Source organism: Sceloporus undulatus, chromosome 1 (assembly GCF_019175285.1).
Source record: "Sceloporus undulatus isolate JIND9_A2432 ecotype Alabama chromosome 1, SceUnd_v1.1, whole genome shotgun sequence".
Lineage (NCBI taxonomy): Eukaryota > Metazoa > Chordata > Lepidosauria > Squamata > Phrynosomatidae > Sceloporus > Sceloporus undulatus.
The window spans coordinates 366,756,381-366,778,186 of NC_056522.1; the positions used below are offsets into that span (position 1 = coordinate 366,756,381).

Genomic DNA, 21,806 nt, shown 5'->3' on the forward strand with positions numbered 1-21,806 from the left:
TGGAAGAGTGGTTATAATGGCAGCATTATTAAGAAAGAAGCAGGGCAGATTCACCCTCTAGTACAAAGTTGTTATTAAAGATTGGAGCGTTGTGTACTTTGTAAAATTGACTATTTTGTCAGAGTTTGAGAAGGAAGATAAGCAAATAATTTCTTAGCCAAAATTAGACTTAAGAGTATCTGGGGAGGAGAAGATATTGGACACCTTTAATGTCCAATCTGCATTAGTGAAAACATGACAGCCAGTGTAGTGTCGGACTAGTTCTCTGGAGACCAGGGTTCAAATACCTGCTCAGCCATGGAAATCCACAGGGTGACCTTGCACATGTCCCACTCTCTCAGTCTCAGAGGAAGGCAGAGGCAAATCTCCTCTGAACAAATCTTGCCAAGAAAACCCCATCATCACCTTAGGGTCACTGTAAATTGGAAATGGCTTGAAAACTCACAACACCAACTTACTAATGAAAACACTACGACAAAGTGCTAAAATGGTGAAGACATTTTTCTGTTTTTATTATTGGTGATGGCAAGAAGGGGAGAAGAAGATGGCAGTCCCTGGGAATAGGAGAATTGATCACAGATGGAAAAGGTTATGAAAAACCAAGAAATTGCAAAAAGACTCACAATATACAGTATGACCCTCATATCTACAGGGGATATATCCCCAGACTTAACATGGAAGCATGAAACTGCAGATAACAGCAAACTCAATTGAAATGAATTATTTTTAGTGGAAGTTGACCACAGAGCCATGCTGGAGGACCTAGAAATTCCTAGGGAGAACACATCTCTAGATCTCTAGGTCCTCTTGTGCAACTTTATGATCAACTTTTGCCAGACATACACCATAGAATTGCACTGGAGAACCTAGAAAATGCCTAGAGATAACATATTTGTTCATATGTGGGTAAGTGAAACCACAGGTACTGGTCCCAAAAATACAAGAGTTGTACTGTATCTGAATAACATGGTTACAGATCAAAGCACAACAGCACAATCACAAAAAATGACACTACTTGGAACATGATTTATAGATTCTTGGACAGAATCCAAATCAGTGCATGGTCCAATACTCCAGTCAAGAAATCCAGTAGACTGTGAGACTGAGAGGAATAATAATGCAGCAAGAAAGAAGCAAGAAAATAATAAGCGATCAAGAATAAGGGATGTCGGGAGAAGGTTACATCTTTAAAACGCATGTCACAGAACAGTATCTAGGACTTGCCTACAACTAGAACAACCTGCAGACAACCTGCAATAAAAAAAAATCCCTAATCATTTCTACAAGGAAATCAAGTACTCAAATAGAAAGGAATGTGTGATTCAGAATCACATGAGAAGGCGAAAGTTAATGCTGTGACATCATTCATCCTTGCCCCTTCCTTCAACCCCCACCTCTCCTCCACTTACACCTATCCATCCAGTTGCTATTAGATTAAGCCAGGCTTTCACTGGCAGAAAGAACATTTGCATCATTGCAAATGTCTAAGATATGACCTTGTGATACAGAGGGAACTTTATTTATTCCAAATAAATCTACTGAGGGGATGTTGCTCATGACAGAGCTTAGCTTTTTCAAAGAAATGGTAGTAGAAAGTGCAGCTAAAGCTACAACTTTTATCTGTTCACCTCATAGGAGCTTAGATACACAATGGTATAAACTCCAGTACAGAGCCTGCAAAGTTACCTTTGAAAAACAAGTGGTTCCCTATATCCCTTACAGAATTTGAGAAGTAATCCATTGCCATTATTCATTGCAATTTAAGGGGGAAGTAACTTGCATTATTTATTCTTCTTCTTGCTCATCTTTTACTATTTCCTATTACAGGCAGCCTGTATTTTACGCAAAGGAACGACTTAGGAACCCTTCACATAATTTTAGCCTAAATTCTGGAACTCTATTTCTCTTACTTGAAATGAACAATGCAGTGTTCTCTCTAGGCATTTTCTAGATCCTCCAGCAAGATTAATGGTATACTTCTGCCAGAATTTGACCATGGAATCATGGTGAGAGACCTGGAAATGCCTAGAGAAGTGTTCTCCCTAGGAATCTTTAGGTGCTCCAGAGTGAATCTATGGTAAAAATCCAGCAGACAAGCATTCAACAGAATCATGCTGGAAGACCTAGAAAATGCCTAGAGAGAACTTATTTTTTTCTGATGTGTGAAAGCGAACCCATGTTATAACCACCTCTATTGCTTACAACTTTTTGAGAGCAAAAAACATGGAAAGCAATAAGAAATGGCATAAAACATGAGAAATTTATGTTAAAATGTCTCTTAAAATGGTACTTTAAAAAGTAACCTGAAGCCATTACAGTACTTATTATATCAGTAAAGTAACTTCATATTTACTTCTCACATCTCTTTTGAAATGCAGTTTTGCTGCACCCTCATAACCCTAGAAAATTATTACCATGATGTTTGTAAACTCACTACTTTAAAGCTCTGCTCCAGGGCTTCACTGCCACCCAGAGTAAATGCAGAAGCATATGGTCTAGGTTTTATCTGAACTTTAATACACCTATCTAAGGAGTTATTCAGATGGTGTAAATAATCTGAGTAGAAAGTGGGTTGAATCTGAGAGATAAATCCCAGAGGTCCAAGAGGGTTCAGGAAAGGAAGATGCACTAGGGACCACACTGCAAACATACAATGGCTAACGGAGCACACCAGGGAATTCCAAAAGAAAACCAGCATGTGCTTTATAGACTATAGTAAAGCCTTTGACTGCCTAGATCATGAAAGGCTATGGAACGCCCTTAAAGACATGGGAGTACCAACACTCTGATAGATCTGATGATGAATCTCTATTCAGGACAAGAGGCTGCAGTCAGAACAGAACATAGAGAAACAGAATGGTTCCCAATTAGCAAATAGGTCAGACATAGCTGCATCTTATCACCCTACCTATTCAACTTATATGCTGTAAAAAAATCAGGCTTGGACACAGAAGGAGGAGTGAAAATAGGAGGAAAAAATATCAATAATCTAAGATATGCAGATGTCATAATACTAGCAGAAAACTTCACAGACCTGGAACAACTACTAAGAAAGATCAAGGAAGAATGTGCAAAGGTAGGTTTACAGTTGAACATAATGAAAACAAAAATAATAGACATGGAGGCCATGGACCAAATACACAAATTCAATCTGGACAATGAGAAATAGTAAAAGAGTTCTCATACCTGGGAGAAAACACTGAGAGAAACAGGAATCGCAACCAGGAAATCAGAATAAGATTAAGAATGAGGAGAGTGGCTGTGAAAGAACTAAAAAAGATTCTAAAATACAAGGATATACAAGGTGGAATCACACAAGCCATTGTATTCCCTATCATCATGTATGGATGTGAGAGCTGCACAGCTAAGAAAGAAGACAGGAAGAAAATAAATTAATTTGACATGTGATGTTGGAGAAGAGTGCTGAGGATCCCATGGACTGCCAAAAAGACAAACAAATGGGTCCTGGAGCAGATCAAGCCAAAAATCACCATGGAAGCCAAGATGATACTGAATCTGCCATATTTTAGATACATCATGAGAAGGCATGACTCACTGGAAAAAATGATAACGCTAAGAAAGGTGGAAGGAAACAGAAAGAGAGGAAGGCTGCATGCTAGATGGATGGACTCTATGAAAGAGGTTACAAGTATGAATTTACAGGAACTAAGCAGAGCAGTGGAGGACAGGGGTTCTTGGAGATGTCTCTCCACAGGGTTGCCATGGGCCAAAATCAACTCAAGGGTAGTTAACAGAAAAAAGGTTTGTGAATTGGTCGACTCTAGAGATCAGGGTTTGATTCACTCTCATCTACAGAAACCCACTGGGTTTCCTAGGGCAAGCATACACTCTCAGCTCCAGAAAACCCTGTGGTTGGATTGGCTGAGAGTCACTAAAAGTTGGAAACAACTTGAATGTGCACAACAACAATCATATCATTTATCTTCTCCAGGGGATTTAGGAGTAAAGCTTCATATCCTAATCTGAGGAAGACCAGTGCTTGAGAAAAGATGACAGGAAGGTACAAAGATCAAGTTAATGGTGTTTAAAACATGCCTATTGCACCCAACAGCCAGGCTGGCATGGCATTTCTAGCCATAAACAAACAACACAAGGAACAACCCATAAAAAGATGAAATTACAACAAATTCCATGGAGAATTTCCATGGAGAAGACTTTAGATTGGTCACATTCACAGTTGTACAGGACAGTTAGTTTGTCCTTTGTCCATGTGATGAAATGGGGGGAAGGCAGGAAAGATCATTTGCACAAGACTGAAGATGCAAGAAAGAATTGTAAATGTTGCAGTAAAAAAAACTGGCCAAGGACAGGACACATTTTTGGCACAGTTGGGAAAACCTCCTAGTTTTTTACACAGCAGACAGATGCATGCCCTTCTGCATGAGAACACTGCTGACTCAGGCAATGTGAAAAGATGGTGTGAGCCACAAAGAGCTGAATGAGAAGGAAGCTGGCAGAATGTTTTTTTAAAAATATGACTAAGACAGTAAATAGTGAAGGAAAGAAACCAATCTGCAGGAATCAGACCTATGATTTTGTTCACAAGTTATTTTATTTCAACAAAAGAGTCCTTGTAATCTGTCCTCACCAACATACACACACCACAATGACCTCAACACACACAAGGACTTTGGAGAGACCTATGAACAAGATCTAAAATGCCAGCTTTACCATAATCTGCTTAACACAAAAACAGAAAGGGAAAAACACTCAGCAAAACACTGCTTGCCACATAAAAGACATGTGACAATAATTCTTGTGTTTGCCCAGACACACAGTCAGAATAGACAGAGATGAAGTAAAAAAGGGGAAAAAACAGAGAAGAGATAGGAATCATGACATCATTCAGGAAGTTGTTTAAAATCGATGCCTTACTAATCAGGAGGCAACTTTTGCCACTGACCTGATTATTTTGAACTATGGTTGTTTAATGAGGAAACAGTCGATGGGAGTGAGGGAGGATGAGAAGAGAATAGGAGGGTGCACATGTCTGGGATGCACACCACAGACCATACCATTGTCATATGGAAAGGCTCATCATAGAAAATGTAGGATATAAGGATCTTCAGATCTTTTCTAGATAGAGGCAAAAAAAATTGTGACATAATCTTCCTATAATCATACCTGTCTCATGCCCACAAATATGGTCAAAACAAGTGAAAAGAAACAAGAGGAATGAACAACAGAACAAAGTGATATGTTGTTTTTTTAGAGACAAAGGATTTCAAAATAATCAAAAGTAATCACACATTGCCTTCAAATAACCATTAAAATAAGCACTGGGCAAACTAACTGTTCTGAACAAGAATTCCCTGCTGAGCATCGGCAGTACAAAAAAGTAATTTTTCCATCTTCAGAATAAAATTCTGGCTAGTTTTCCATCTCGCTTTATCCTCTGTTCCAGTTCCATTTGTGAGATAAATTGGACCACATATTGTGTTCCCAGAAGGCTTTGCAGGGCATATCCTTTTTAAGAGCGGGGGGGAGCTCATCTAACAAAACAAGACAACAAGCATTTTGCATGGGATCAGTGGAAGAGGCAGAATAAAGTGAGCTTGTATCTTTTGAATTAGGGTTGATTGGTTGAGCTGTTTAGGGGTGTTGGGGGGGGGGGGTTATGCTGTGAACCATATGCTCTACTTGAGTACATAGTTGATGGATGAAGGCTTCAGCTAAGAGGAAGTGAGTAACTGACTTGGTTGGAGACAGAGCTAGCAACCACTAGTCTTATGTAGTGTTCCTTCTCTTAGTTGCTCGGGTTTTGGAAGGACTTTCTGCAGGGGGTTTGAGAGCGAACACTGGGATGCTGTTATACTGCCTAGACAGAGCTGAACACGGGAGCTACCGTATGTTCTTGCTTTGTATGCAGTAAGTACAAGCCAGCTGTAGTGCTGGAGGAAAAGATACAACAGATTGAGGCCCATATATCTACATTCAGATTTATCAAAAAAGAGTCTTTCTGAACAGAGAACAGTACACTCTCCTGGAAGAATAACACACAGGAAATGCCTCTAAGGGAAAGGGAGAGGTCCAAGACACAGGAGGCATACATTGGGAAGAACATGAAACATGGAGATGGAACTATTAGGAACCATACTGTGACTCTGAAGCTTCCAAGCTCTCTCCTTGATCAGTGGTTATGGGCCGCACAACCACAGTCTCAGTCCTCAGAGATCACAGAAGACCCAAGAACAGTTTGATGGATGGAAAGGCTCCTGTCGTCGGTCCCCAGAGGAAGGAGAGATGTGTGGTGATGGTGAAAGATTCCCTGCTGAAAGGAAAAGTAGTAGTGGTGTATGGCCTAACAAAGTGTCTCGAGAGATGTAATTCAGAGGTAAAAATTCCTGATGCAGCAGAGAGAGATGTCAAAATTCATGAAACTCACTGATCGCCCCATTTTGATCCACATGAGGAAAAAACGATACTGCAAGATACAGCCTTCAACATACTGCAAGGGACTATGACACTCTGGATAGGAAACAGCCTTGGGGCATAGGTTTTTATGTCAAAGAATACTAGAAGCAAACAACTGGCTCCACAGATGGTGTCACTGAAATCTGTGGATGGCAAGTCCATGGATACCAAAGACCACTGTACAAGATAAGATTTCAGCTAAACATTAGGAAGAATTTGTAACTGTAAGAGTTGTTCAACAGTGGAATGGACTATTCCAGAGTGTGGTAGTTAATTTATTTAGAGTATTTGTATCCCATTGTTCAGGCACAATGGCTCCCTTGGCAGCTTACAAATCATGAATTTGACAGACCTGGCTTTTCCTTCATTGGATGTCTTTAACCAGATATTGAATAGCCATCTCCCAGGAGTGCTTTAGCTGTGTATGTCATGATAGAAGGTTGAACTAGATGGCCTATAGGAGCTCTTCCAACTCTCTTATTCTGTGATTTTTAGAGATGCAAAATTTACTCTACACTCGTAACATAATGTGGTTTCAAATAGCACAGACCTAGGTCATTCAGTGAGTTTCATGGCTGAAGTGGAATCTGAAATTGGATCGTTCTACCACAACATTTTGAGTTCTGCTCCCAACTGACTCTCAGAAAAGCAGGTGCATGAGAGCATGAGGATCAGGCCAGTGAAACGTATCAATGGGCTGCACCCTATACAAACAGCATTAGCTACCCGTGGTAATGATTCATTTCTATAAACCAATTGTCCAGATGTTGGACTGCCAGTCCCAGAAACTGTAGCAGTATAGCCAACAGTGAGAAATGACAAGACTGACAGCCCAATAACAACTAAAAGCTATATAATATCTTCCCCTGCTGTAAACCATAAGAATTAAAAAAGAAAAAAAAGATATAAAACATAAAAACTGTGTGCAAGGTACCCTGTAACCCCAAAAGGATATCATAGCCGAAGCGGATCACATCGTTCAGTTTTAGCGTGATGTACTTCTGGTCAGGAATCCGTACGTCATTCACAAAAGTCTATAGAAAAAGAAGGATAAAATGGCATTAAAAAGACATTGCAGGGAGGAAAGAAATGAGTAATCAACATGGGACATTTTTGCAAGAACACCAGTTTGGCCTGAAGAACTCATCTGACCTTTCTTGTAAGCAAACATCAGAGGCAACTGGTGACTTCCATGTCAGATGGTCAAGTACTTCACTCTTAGCTTTGGTATGAACTCTAAAGAAGCTCTCTGAGATAATGATAATGATAATGATGATAATAATAATAATAATAATAATAGGTTTTATTTATATACCGCCCAATCACTGGGAATCCGAGCGGTTTACAATAGAAGGGATAACAGACAGTTCCCTGCCCACAGGCTTACAATCTAAAAGATTGTAAATGATGATGATGATATTTTATTTATATTCCACCTCTCTGCGCAACACAACCAGGGCGGCTTGAATGTATCCCCCTCCTCTCCCAAGATTCAGCACCTTGGATAATTAGTTTAAAAAACTGGATTAAAATCCAGAGCAGATTCATTCCCTCATGGACATGGCGGTCACAAGCACCTCTGCCAAGTATTGGCCAATGCATTCTTTCCCTTTAGCCCTCTTCTCTACCTACTTCCATGCTTCTAAAGAAGTTTCCAACAGTATCAGAACACTTTCCACCCCAAAATTGAGGCCACAGAGAAGCAGCAATCATACTGTCCCAACGCTCTCTCCAGATGTTTTCATAATCAGAAATATCCATATGCTGCTCATGCTGGCCCACAAAAATGTCATTCTGGAACTCAAATGGAATAACAATAAATACTTAGCATTTCTCTGTCATGTGAAAATAAAAAGCTTTTAAGATGCATCATGTCAATAATCCTTACAACTACCCTTTAAGGTAGACCACTTCTATGATTCCCTATGTTCCCAGCAGGGACCTGGACTTCAAAGATGTTTATTCACCTTTTGAGTTGTTGCCTGTAGGGAAATCTGAACTAATGATGTCCTGTTTTGTGGGCTGGTCTTTTAGCTAGGAAGTTACAGAAGTCTGGAAAGTGCTGTGTCTTAAACTGAAAGAGGAGTCAGAGTTTGGGAAGATGGGATGCTATTTTGATTAGAAATCCCAGAATCCCCAATGGAGCATGACTAGTAGACATACTGAATTACAAGTGTGGGAACTGTAATAGAAAACCATGGTTTTTCTCAGGTCTGAAGGGAGCATTATTTCTTGCCTGAAGTGGTATGTAAAACCCACCAAGGCTCAGATGTCCAGGGAGAAGAAAAAATAAAGAGAAATGTCTTTATACAAGATTGTGCTTCAATAAAGGTGATCAGGTTTCCAGATGCTCCTTGCCTTTAAGTGGTTAATCCTCCTTCAAAACACACTCTGACAGATGAAAACAGATGTCTCTTATTTCTCCTCTTCACAATTTCTTACTATTTAAGAGACAGCATTTATTTTGACTGCTACTATGCCACGTGGATTTGTCAGCCAATGTTTTACTGCGATTGCATCAGTCTCACAGGATTTTCTCTGACAAGTTGAATAGGAGAAGATCCACTCAGAACTCACAGATCTCAGCTTGTAGTCATCCAGTCACAGAGACTGGATGCCATGAATGTGCATCTTCTATGTGCAGATGTAGCCAAAGTATCTCAAAGTGGCATCATCTATCTCTACGCTGCAGCCAGAAATTCAGATTGCCAGCTCAGGATTATCCCAAGCCCTGACATTTCTGGGCCAAAACCTGATACCAAGGGATGCTCCCTGGTGATGCCATTAAGCGCCAGGCATTAGCAATACCACACCTCCTCTGAACTATTCTTCCCATGAAACCCCATGATAGGTTCGCCTCAGAGTCCTCATAAGTCCGAAACAACTGGAAGGCACACAACAACAAACAACAAAAATTAGGTACCAACCACAGTTGCTCACAGTGTATCATTTAAAGACCCACATACAGTACGTACACACACACACACACACACACACACACACACACCATATTTTCCTATTTGGAAATTTTTAAGGGAGAAATAAAGTCCTCCCTCCATTCTCACCATCTTGAGACTTGCATCCCTCACTTATGCGTGAGGAACAAACAGAGGGTGAATGAATGGGACACGTGCCTGTGGCGCGCCCATGCCTAAATTCAAGCCAATGGGGCTTGAATATAAGCGAAACTCTGTTTTCGCAAGGGGGTCTGGAACAGATCCCCCGCGAAAAAGGAGGAACTGTAGTCTGTAATGAGGCTGTTTCCAAGCCAAGGTGACATGGAGGGATTTTTCCTTCTCACTTACTTGGGAGATGGAATAAGGAACATTTAACCTAGACCTGTAGTTCTCAAATTGTGGAGCAAGACTCCTGGGGAGGCACAAGAGTTGCTTAAGGGGGAACAATACTAAGAGGCTCTGATACCTCCTCTTGCTCCTCTTCTGCCCAAATCTTTTCTGTCCTGGAAAGGAAGAGAAGCAAGAAGGGGTTTGGAGCCTCTGTTAGAGGAGGAGGAGGAGGAGGAGGAGGAAGAGAACTATTTCCGTATAAAATGTTAAAATATTAATATACATGATTGTGTGAACAAAAATACACACACTAAACAAACAAAATATTTTTATATAATATGTTGTGGGGGGGGGGAGCACAATGTCTGCATGTAGACATAAAGGCTGGGCCACAAGGGTAAAAAGTTTGAGAAACACAGATCTAGCCTACGTCCTTCTAGCCAGAAAAAGCTGATGCAGAGCAAAGTAGAGGGTAAAACCTAACCTTACAATAAATGGAAGTGAAGGAGGAAGCTAACTAAACCAAAGCATAGACCTCCTGCAAAATCTGTACAAATTGCAGCAAGAAATCAATTAAGCCTTGGAAACTGAAGCAAGCTACTGCTCTTCTAGCTGAACTGGAGATAAGCATACAATCCCTTGTTCTTTATGGGAGATCAGCTCCCCAAAAGTGGAGGATCTGTACCCTCATGTCCTGCCTGAAGATGACCCTTGAAAACTGGAGACTCAGAGCCATGTCCTGAGATTTGACAACCCTGAAAGAAACTCACAGCAGTATGATGAATTTAGTATGCTAGATAGCAACCAGTGTCAGGTAATTCTGTTTCCTATTTATTAGAGCAGGGTGTTCTTAAACTTCTGCCTGGAAAGGTATTTCCATAACTCAAGGCCCAAATATTTAAAATAAAAGACAGGCTTCACAAATATAAGAAACACAAAATAGCAAACATAGTCAGTTTGGCAGAAGAGACTCAGTTTCTAAGGCATAGCCAGGAACACTATGTTTATATCAGGGCTACACTACAAGCTTGCTAAGGAGACAGTGTGGCATGGTGGTTTAGGTGCTGCACTCTGGAGACCAGGGTCCAAATCCCTGATCAGCCATGGAAACTCAGTGGGTGCCATAGGTTAACTCACACACTCTCAGCCTCAGAAAAACCCATGATTTGCCTTAGGGTCACCCTGAGTTGGAAACAATTTGAAGGCACACAACAACAAGAAGCTTGTAAGATTTATTATTATTATTATTATTATTATTATTATTATTATTATTAACCTTTAGTAGGGAAAGAGCCAATTGTCCTTCCCACCGTTTAAAAGGGTCCCTCTGCAACTCCATCAGTATTCAAGAAATGTCTCTAACCATCAGCTATGGGGACTAAATCCTATATTAAATGGAACCAGACTTTGAGAAAGTCTGCTTTACGAGAATAAAGCTTCTGGAAGCGTCAAGCCAGCCATGCATTCTGGGACATTCTGAGAACTGTAGTCCCAAAAATTAAATTTTAACAAGTGCTTTCTTCCAATAGCTACTGCAGTCCGTATGTCAGCTTTGAGGGTGCATAAGGCACTCCAAAGGGAAAGGAATATTGCCTCCCCTCCACATTACACTGACAGGAATAATTTGGTCAGTGGAACAACGTTGTTAGATCGTGGCCTGTGTTTTTCGGGGGTGGGGGATGTTTCACTGTAAAAGATACACGTGGCAGTTTTTGCCACTCCCCATCCAGCTGAGAGATTATTAGAGTGACTAAGTACAACATATCATTAAACTGTTTTGTTTGGACTCTTGAACATATCCACATTTAAACAGCACTTTCTAAATATGGTAGAAGATGAAGAGATGCAAGACAAATCATAGAAACAGTAATATGGATTTTTGCTTCCAAACCCATAATGCTATTATCAAAACAAATAATTGTTTCTAAATCATTTAAAATGCTTTTGTAGTTTTTTGTGGGTTTTTTGGGCTATGTGGCCATGTTCTAGAAGAGTTTGTTCCTGACGTTTTGCCAGCATCTGTGGCTGGCAGCTTCAGAGAACTGCTTTTGTATCAGAGGTGTCTATAGGGTGTGCAGGGGGTGTAGGCTACACCAGGTGACACCCAAAGGTTCCCCAAACATCTGCCTTCTGGCAGAAATGGGCTGTAGCATTCACCTGTGTGCCTTTAAAATGCTGAAGAGATGGTGGGATTGGGACAAGGCTCAGTGGGAAGTGAAAGGAGAAGACCCCAGATTTGTTTTTAAATTACATTGTTTTAAAACATTTTTTTAATTATTCTTCTTACATTTTCTTTAAACACATTACATCTTACCAAATTTTCACTTAAAGCACATGAAGCTATGTACATATAAATACATTTAGGATGTATGTGCACGTGCTATTGCAATTTGAAGGTATAATTTTAATTTTGCTAGTTGTTTTACAGCACAACTATTGCTATTACATTCAGTGATGCACAAGAATTAAGATTTATGAGCAACATTAGTGCAAAGAAACATTACTAAGGATTCTGTGTGGTGTGGGATGGGAGAAGGCCAATGGAGGGGATGACACCATGAGTTACCATACCCGGTGACACCAACCCTAGTAATGTCACTGTTTGGTATACAAGCACATGTCCTTTGTTGTTTTAAATTTTTATATATTATCACTGCCTTTATCTCTTTGGTGGGGAGGGGGACCTGGAGACTGTACAAACTGACATTTTCTTTCTTTCGGGCAGCTTGACAATTTACTCAACAAATAAATATTGACTCAGCATCTTTTCTCTAACAACAAAAAAAAAACACCCCAAAACAAAACAAAACCTCACTTCCTCACAGTTTATAAAAATGAATAAATGAATCAGGGAAAGAGCAGGGAAAATGCATTTGTGACTGTCATATTGGAGAGCTCATCACCACAGCTGCCAAAAAAAAAAAAAAAACAGCTGGCACTCAAAGGACATTGAACATTTCATCAAACATCATGAGGGGGTCTCATGGACTATAACTGGATCCATCTAGATCAGTCTTCCCTACCTTGGCACCTTCCAAGTGTCTCAGTCTACAATTCCCAAAAAGCCTTCACAGGTACATCTGATGGAAAGTTGGGGTCTTCTCAGTAGCTTCTCCCAGGCCATAGAATTCCCTTCTTAGAAAGATGAGACCTCCACGTTATCTTTCAGCAGATAGGTGAAGACAGTTTTCTTTCAGCAGGCCTTTGAAGACTGATTGCTCAAGGAGAACAAGGCTTTTCATACTGTGTTGTCAATTTGTACTGTGGGCTTTTGGTATCCAGTGGGGTTTGGTTCCAGGACAGCGCGTGCATACCAAAACCCATGGATGCTCAAGTCCCATTAAATAAAGTGGCATAGTAAAATGGTGTCCCTTATATAAAATGGAAAAAAATTATGTATTTTTATGTATTTTATATTTTGGACAAAGGAGCAATTTAATATATGCAGATGGCACCATCTATGGATACCACAGTTCTATGGATACCACAGATTGCTAAAAAGACAAATAAATGGACAAATCATGCCTGAACTATCCCCAAAAGTCAAGTTGACTAAATTGAGACGGTCGTACTTTGTCTTATGAGAAGACATGACTAACTAGAAAAGACAATAGTGTTTGGTAAGGTAGAAGCAGTAGGAAAAGAGGAAGACCCCCTTACAAGGAAGCCATGTCCCTAAGTCTGCAAGACCTAAGCAGAGCTGTTAATGATAGGGTGACTCGGAGGTCTCTCATTCATGGGTGGGCATAAGCTGAAATCGATTTGACAAAACATTAACAGCAAAGCCAACTTGACTCCTGAACAGGAAAATGAATGGGATATAAATAAATATCATTATCACCATCACTGTCATTTACCCTGCCAGCATGGACAACATTCAGGAATGCTGTGAGTTGCAGTCCAAAACCTCTGTAGGGCCCAAAGTCAGGGAAGGCTTGTCGGTATGGCACATACAGTTTCTAAATTGACAAGACCATAGAGGAGGACAAAGCCAGCATCTGACATCCAGTCCTGAATCTGTGCTGTCAGCTGCAAGAAACTGCTCATTCACTATTGTGGATGTGTAACAATATGGTTCACTCTCTTATTATCAGCTCCAAAAATGCAGATAGATTGCAAACATGTGCTGGCATGCAAAAAAGCTTAGCAGCACATAGCTGCACTTGGCCAGGAAGTACATGGTATTGGGAAATTCAGAGCATCATTATTCTTTTTGCAAATGAGGCTTGCAAAGCAAAGGGAGCCAGAAAATTATTTGCATTTTTACACTGCTGGATTTACATTGTGGCAGGCACAGCCATACTTTTAGAATCATAGAGCTGAAAGAGACCTCAAGGGCTATCCAATCCAAACCCCTGCCATGCAAAATCTCACAATCAAAGGACCCCTAACAGATGACCAATCCAGGCTCTGTTTAAAAATCTCCAATGAAGGAGATTCACTTAATGTGTTTTTGAAAAGAAAATGGCGAACAAAGCTTGGGAACAGTTAGTTTTTGTACTAGAACTCTCCAAGTTCTACAACTAGTGACCATTTTGTCTGGGAGTTCTGGAAGCTGCAATCTAAAGAAGCTGATTTTTCAACAGCAAGGGATCTTTTGATCCAAGTATTTGACATGGCTCATATTCCAAATACAGTAGGCCCTTGATATCTGCTGGGGTTTGATTTCAGGACCCTCCATGGATGCCAAAATGTGGATACTCAAATCCATATATATATAGAGAGAGAGTATACACACACACACACACACACACACACACACACACACACACACAGTAATATTGTGTCCCTTATAGAAAACAGCAAAATCAAGGATTACTTTTTGGAGTGTGTGTGTGTGTGTGTGTATAGTGGGCCCTTACATTACGCAGGAGATCCGTTCTGGACCCCCACATAAGGCAAAAAACACACGTGCTTAAGCTCCATTGAATACAATGGGACTTGGGCTTGTGGCACACACTCAATTCATTTTACTACAGTGCGGCTTCAGCGTAAGCTGAAAGCTGCATATGGCATGCCCACATGGCGCAGGCGCACTGTATTTTCAAGCCATGGATAAAGAATCCATGGATATGGAGGGCTGACTGCATTTCTTGCATGCAACACTGCCTAATCTCTATACAATTATAGAGCTCCATCTTGCTATCTTCCCCGCCCCCCCAATATGTATCACTGTCTTCTTCTCTTTCATTTTTTTTAATTTGAAGTTAACTAGAGTACAGCATGACATCTGCACCACCATGTTTGCTAACTGTGATTGGCTTCAAACCATGGTTAGAAGCAGATTCGTATTGCAAAACTAATAAATAGCTGGTATACAAGATCTGTCAAAGGCTAAACAGCAAGTGAGTTTGTTCAATTGGGAAGTGGCCATTTTTGCTCTAACCAAAGCCACACCAAACCATACCTAACCTGGACATGGCATTCAGCCTTCAAAATACTGATTTGAAATCTCCGCAGTAAGTAAGAAATTGATGGGAGAATCAATACAGTTGATGTCTACCAAAGAGTTGAATTTTTATCAGGATGGGCAACTGTGGTCCTCCAGATGTGACCTACACATGCTAGAGTTGTAAATCCTTTCTTGTCTCACTCACATGCATGAGACCAAGACACTGTGGGTTGTTGTTTTTTCTTTTGCCTACAAGACTCTGACATTTTTTGTTCTGGCACTGACATGGATTCCTGCAATTGTAAGAACCACTTTTATGCAAATTGTGCATAAAACCTGCTGTCTTGTGGCAAGGGTTCTTAAAATGAGCCCTTTGCATCTTTTGAGCCACACATTTTGTGATTCCCCGTGTATGCTGTAAGGGAAAATATAGTAATTTTGTCCAGACTTTTTGTGGGGATTTTGCACAAATTACAGAAACTTATTCTCCTGCTTAAGGCGAGAATTCTTGTGGAGGCTGGCAGTTTCTCAGCAGACTGTCTCAACATGCCCAAACAGCCACTCTAATTGAGAATGAAAAATTCTGTGAATATTCTTCACATCTCTGCCATATCCTGATGATTGTTTAACGCTAACTCCAAGGCTCACCAGCAACCTCAAGGCTTACCAGAGACCCAAATGAATACCACGGTCAGTATCAAAATCTGCTGAGACAGCAAAGATAATCAGACAGAACATAATGTTCATCTATTTCCCAGCAAAAGGAAACCACCAGCGCAACCATTGCAGACTATTTGCTCTATCTTATATCTGTACTAGTTCGTTCTCACACATGTATATCAAGACAGACCACTGATCCATCAAGCTGTTTATGGACAACACTGATAGGCAGCAATTGTTGTTGCTGCTGCTGTTATTTCTTACCCACCTCTCCCCATGGATTGAGACAGGGAACAGCAACAAATTAAAATAAACTGTAACAGGTATCAGTAAAAACACACAACATCAGTTAATACCACTTTAAAAGAACATATAAAAATAATTCATATTAAAAACAATCAATTCATAGTTTAAAATTCATGATTTAAAAGTCATCTGAATAAACCTGATGGAAGAGACTGGTCGTTAATGCTGTTTTAAATTCAGACAAGATATCCAGCTGTAGAATCTCTTCCAGGATCCCTCCCAGGCTTACATGGAAATTTTGAGGATTGTACCTGGATGCCACATCTGTACTTTACATGGTCAGTTATTAATGTGTGGCCTCTTCTCCCAACTGAAGTTCTCTAAGGCACATGCTAGTCATCACTTTGTCCACAAAGAACAGATGACCCATATGGAAACAGGACTCACTGTTTTACAATGAGAAGGAACTTCAAAAGAACATCACAGTGACAAACCACTGAGTAGAAGGGTGTAATGCAGGGCTGTGAATGCTCACTTAGGAGGCCTGAATACCTTAAAGGCACCAGATCCCATCTGATCTTGGAAGCTAAGCAGGATCAGCCTTGGTTAGTACTTGGATGGGAGGGTGTCAACTTAGTTGGGACACTGCCAAGTGCTGTAGGCTACTGGAGGAAGGAATTGGCAAAATCGTCTCTGGAAATTCATGGGGTTGCCTTCAGTCAAAAGATGACTTGAAAACACATACACACACTCACACACTTGGGTTTGTGTTTGCTTGGTAAATGGAAATAGGAAAAGAAAAAGATATAAGATCCCCAAAAATCTCCTTGCTGAAGAATTATGAGACTATTATGGTCTGTCTGGGGGGAAGCAGAAGGCCAGATATAGTGGTTTTTGCACTGGACTATGGAGACCAGGATTTGAATCCCAGCTCAGCAAGTGGAAAACCCCATGATAGGTTTGCCTTAGGGTCATCATAAGTCAAAAAGAATTTGAAAGCACATAACAACAACAAAGTCTCAGAGAAATGTTACACATTTCTGAAAAAAGTGCAAAATGGGGAAATGTTTCTTTGTTTGCATGGATTAGTAAGAATAATAGCACCAGATAGACTGTATCTTTAATGTGTATGCTTGTGCATTTCAAAAATGAATCCAATTTTTGAGGAAATGGTGGGATATAAATTCAGTAAATAAATAAAGGGACAGAGACATTTGTTACTGTAGTACGCCTTCCTGTTGTTTCTGACTTACGGTGATCCTATTATGGTGGTTTCTTACAGGGTGATCAGGTGTCTTCCTTTTCCAGGACATGTCCTACATTTCAGCCTTCTGTCCAGGAAGAATTCCAAAACATCCTCCATTTTGAGCATGACTAAGAAGCATGAATTTATATTTATATAATTTTTAGCTTTTATTTTGTAATAGCCCAAATTTGCGGTGTCTTGTCCTCCTTGAGACTTCTAGCCATGCTGTTTTCTTGGCAAGATTTGTTCAGAGGGAGATTTGCCTTTTTCCTCCCACTGGGTTAGAACCTCTGCTCAGCCAGGGAAAACTACTTGGTGACCTTTGGACAGAGACATGCTAAGTATATTTTGTACAAATTGCAGAAACCATGGTGGGGAGGAAAACCTGTTTGGTGTCTCAGTCTCACATTGGATAGGAGGTCTCTCAAAGTTGGAGATGCCAGGCTGGGCAACTGTCAGGGCTCAGGGAGCCATACTGACCTCCTAAGGAAACTCTGAAGGCTACATCTCCTGTCGCATCCCCCTCAAAAGAAAATCAAAATTGTATGCCCTCCAAACATCCTCTAGGAAGCATGGGGACGCAATTTCACCATGTTGGAGGCTGGCTGGGCCATTTTAGGTCCAAGAGAGAGACCTTTTTTAACAACTGGAAGTTAAGCCAGAAGTCAACTTCTGATGCACTTCCTATTAGAATAGCAATAGAAATAGCAAGCACATTTCTATACTGCTTATCAGTGCACTTAAGCACTCCCTAAGCCGTTTACAAAGTGTAAGTTAATTGCCCCCAACAACCTGAGTACTCATTTTAGCGACCTCAGAAGGATGCCTGAGTCGAGCTTGAGCCCTTCGCTGGTACTGAACTCGCAACCTTATGGTTTGTGGGTGAGTGGCTGCAGTACAGGCATTTAACCACCGCGCCACCAGGGCTTCTTGGAATTAGAAGACAAAGCCCCTGATGATTTAATGTTAAAATAGGTGGGATACAACCACCCCTCTGAGGCAGCCTACACCCACCCCTTGCTCCTCCGGATTGGGGCCTGGGCATCCGCAGCAGCAGCCCCAGACGCCCCAACCCGCCACTTCCCCGTGGCCTGGAAAGGGTTGTCCTTGGGCCATGACAGCTTTCTCTTCTGCATTGCTGGCATGGCTGTGTAAAGATCGCGCCAGCGATGTGTGCGGCAAAAAAGAGCTCCGTTTCAGAGTTCCTTCCCGTGACGCTGAAAGGGCGCCCCAAGCACCCTGCAGCATCGCGGGGACATCATGCCTGCAGAGTGCTGTTTGGCTGCGGCACGGCCATGACATCATAATGGCGGTGCCTGTGAATACAGGGCGCTGCCATTATCATGCCACCATGACATGCTAGGGTTGCAGGGCGTGCAGTGGCACCACCCTTGGGCAACCCTAGCACGTATCCAGGCCGGTGCAAAGCACCTGTCTGGAAAGCCCAATAAAAATATTGATTTTCAAAGGAGCAAAGGGGGAGCAAAAAGCACACATCATACTGTATTTTACTGTAATAAGTATTGAAATTATGAGTATTATTTGGATTTTGGATTTGGTTTGTATGACAAGAAATAAGGAGGGGGGACGTATGATTTATGTAATAGAGGGGAGATATAGGTAATGGGGAGAAAGTCTGTATAGAAGAAAGAACAATATGGAAGTTAAAGAAGAAAATATATCAATGTATTAACAACTGCAGAAATATGCATGATGTAAGTTGATGTAATAATTTTATTCTAGTAAAATCAATTTAATTTTTTTTAAAAAGAAGACAAAGGCCTGAAACACCGTCACAGTTCCTAGAGGAAATTTGGGGGCAATTTTTTTTAAAAAAAATGTTGGGATCCTGGGGGTCACTAAGATGACCCTGCAGGGCTGCATGTGGCCCACAACTCAAACTTTCCCCACCCTTATTCTAGATAAATTTACATGGTACTCACAGAGCATGAAAACTTAACTCCTAAAGGTCAGAATTCAAAGATATAGCTGTGTTAGTCTGTAGAATCAGTATGTAGAGAGATCTTGTAGCACCTTTGAGACTAACTGAAATAAAGAAGTTGGCAGCATAAACTTTTGTAGACTTCTAGACGGAAGTCTATGAAAGCTCATGCTGCCAGCTTCTTTATTTTCTCTCCATACTTACTGTATCCTAAAGGTCAGCCTGCAAACAGCAGGTTTCAGTGTTGTTGTTCTTTTCTCACTCCAGGGCTCACCTTGACCCAACAAGCATTCCGGCCTGGGGCAAAGGTGGTGTGCCTATACTTGAGCATGACTCAGTGGTTCCTCATGCATCTCTTAGAGAAATACTTGTATTTCAAGTGTACAGGCCCTTGGACAGGCTCACTAAGTTCACTGACATGACATTCCTTCCTTGCTCCAAAGTTTAACTGCTGATATATTGTTTTCTTCTGGGCAATTCTGTAGCAGCTGGCTATTCATAGAAGTAATGTCTAAGTAGTTGGTTATAAGGGGGGAATTGCCATTAAACACTTTCCAGAGAAAGGTTTCTCCTGCAAGGTGCCTTCTTTTAATCATTGTCCATATTTGCTCATTTAATGACAAAGTGTTAGGGATGGAGTTCTTGTTGCGTGCCTCCAAGTCATTTGTTACTTGTGGTGATCCTAAGGTGAGAGCCAGTATGGTATAGTGGTTTGAGCATTGGACTCTGACTCAAGGTTCGATTCCCAGTTCAGGCATGGAAACCCACTGGGTGACCTTGGGCAAGTCACACCCTCTCAGCCTCAGGGGATAGCAATAGCAAGTACATTTCTATACCACTTATCAGCGCACTTAAGCATTCCCTAAGCAGTTTACAATGTGTAAGCCAATTGCCCCCAACAACCTGGGTACTCATTTTAGCGACCTCGGAAGGATGCAAGCCTGAGTTGAGCTTGGATGGCAATGGCGAACCACCTCTGAAGAAACCTGCCAAGGAAACCCCATGACAGGTCCCCCTTAGAGTCACTGTGAGTCAAAAATGACTTGAAGGCACACAACAACAACAACAACAACAACAACAAGGTGAACCTATCATAGGGTTTTCTTGGCAAGTTTCTTCAGAGTGTGTTTGCCATTGCCATCCTCTGAGGTTGAGACAGTGTGACTTCCCCAAGGTCACCTAGTGGGTTTTTATGTTCGAGTGGGGAATTGAACTCTGGTCTCCAGCACTGTAGTCCAACATTCAAACCACTACACCATGCTGGCTCTCCCACACAATTATTAATCCTCCAAAATTTATTCAATGCTATCATTTATTCTGGCACTTATCTACCTGTCTGAATGTGCTACAGACTTAGTTTGGAAAAATACAGAACACTAAAAAAAGAAAAACAAGCCCAATAAAACTTCTTAACACTGAGAAATACAGTATGGGCAGATAAACATTAACAGGATAGGCAGATTTTAAAATACTGTATACTACTGGTAATTAAAAGCCCAAAGTCATAATCTGATCTTTCCACTTGAAGAAAGCAGGTGTGAAGCAGGCCCTCCAACTTTTTAAACTAAGCCTCCTGTCCTTGCCATACTGAGAACAACCTATTATCAAGCAGAGACTTTCCCTATGGGAAAGGCTGCAGGTCAATGATAAAGCATATATCCTCTGCATGTAAAAGGTTCCATATTTAATCTTTGAATTCCCCAATAAAGATCTGCAGACCAGAAAATCTGCAAATATGGAGAGTCAAGGCTAGTTAGTATGTTTAACAACAACAACAACAACAACAACAACAGCTTTTTGGTCCTCTAGGGCATTTCTGACATACGTTCTATTCCCCCAAAATCTGGGGTGACCAACTTTGTAAAACTAGGGTGGGTATGCATTAGCCCCATAGGAAACACTGGAGGATCACTCTGGTTTCCACAAAAAAATCAATTTTTAAATTAAATTATTAATTTTTTGCTCTCAAATGTCTTTGGGCTTTAAAAAAAGGTCTAGCTTTACAAACATTACAAAGAACCTAACAGCAGTATGCCTAAACTGAACTAACCTAATCTATCTGACATGGGATTCCACTAGAACATGCTCAAGAGCCTCACAAAGTCAGCACCTTTCTTTGTTTGCTCAAGCCTAGTCACCTTATACCCAAAATGCTCTATTCTCCCCTAGCATACATCTCCAATCTCTTCTCAGCAAAGTAAAAGAAAAAGCACAATCACAGAAACGAAGCCTGTGCCAATGCAACTTACTCAGCAGCCAAACCAGCTACTTACCCCATTTAAGCTTCCCAAATCCTTCACCCAGTGCTCATCTTTTTCCTTGTCATAGTTGATAACAGCATGCTGCTTATCCACACTGCGAGACTGGGGACAAAAACAAAATTAAATGTGAGGCTTGCAAGACATGAGATAGTTTCAACAAATGCAACAATGAACTTGACACTAGGGGAAAACAACTTACTGAAGGGAAGGAAAATGCAGCCCATGGGCCAAATATGACCCTCCAGAACCTGTATGCAGCAACCAACGTCTCCCTCCAGAGTTTTCAGCCCCATACCTTAAAAAAATCACCATAAAATGTGACAGTTCTTTCCCCTTG

At 41.0% G+C, this 21,806-nt stretch overlaps 1 protein-coding gene across 2 annotated transcripts in view; it reads right to left on the minus strand.

Moving 5' to 3' along the window:
- The window catches only part of CEP170B (centrosomal protein 170B), a 129,806-nt gene that overhangs the window by 87,374 nt on the left and 20,626 nt on the right, over window positions 1-21,806 (minus strand). For both annotated transcript variants that reach the window (XM_042479451.1, XM_042479440.1), the window contains exons 3-4: window positions 21,482-21,571; window positions 7,391-7,469 (exon numbers count right to left, since the gene is read on the minus strand). In XM_042479451.1, the coding sequence (XP_042335385.1) occupies window positions 7,391-7,469; window positions 21,482-21,571 (169 nt within the window). The remainder of the gene's footprint in view (window positions 1-7,390; window positions 7,470-21,481; window positions 21,572-21,806) is intronic.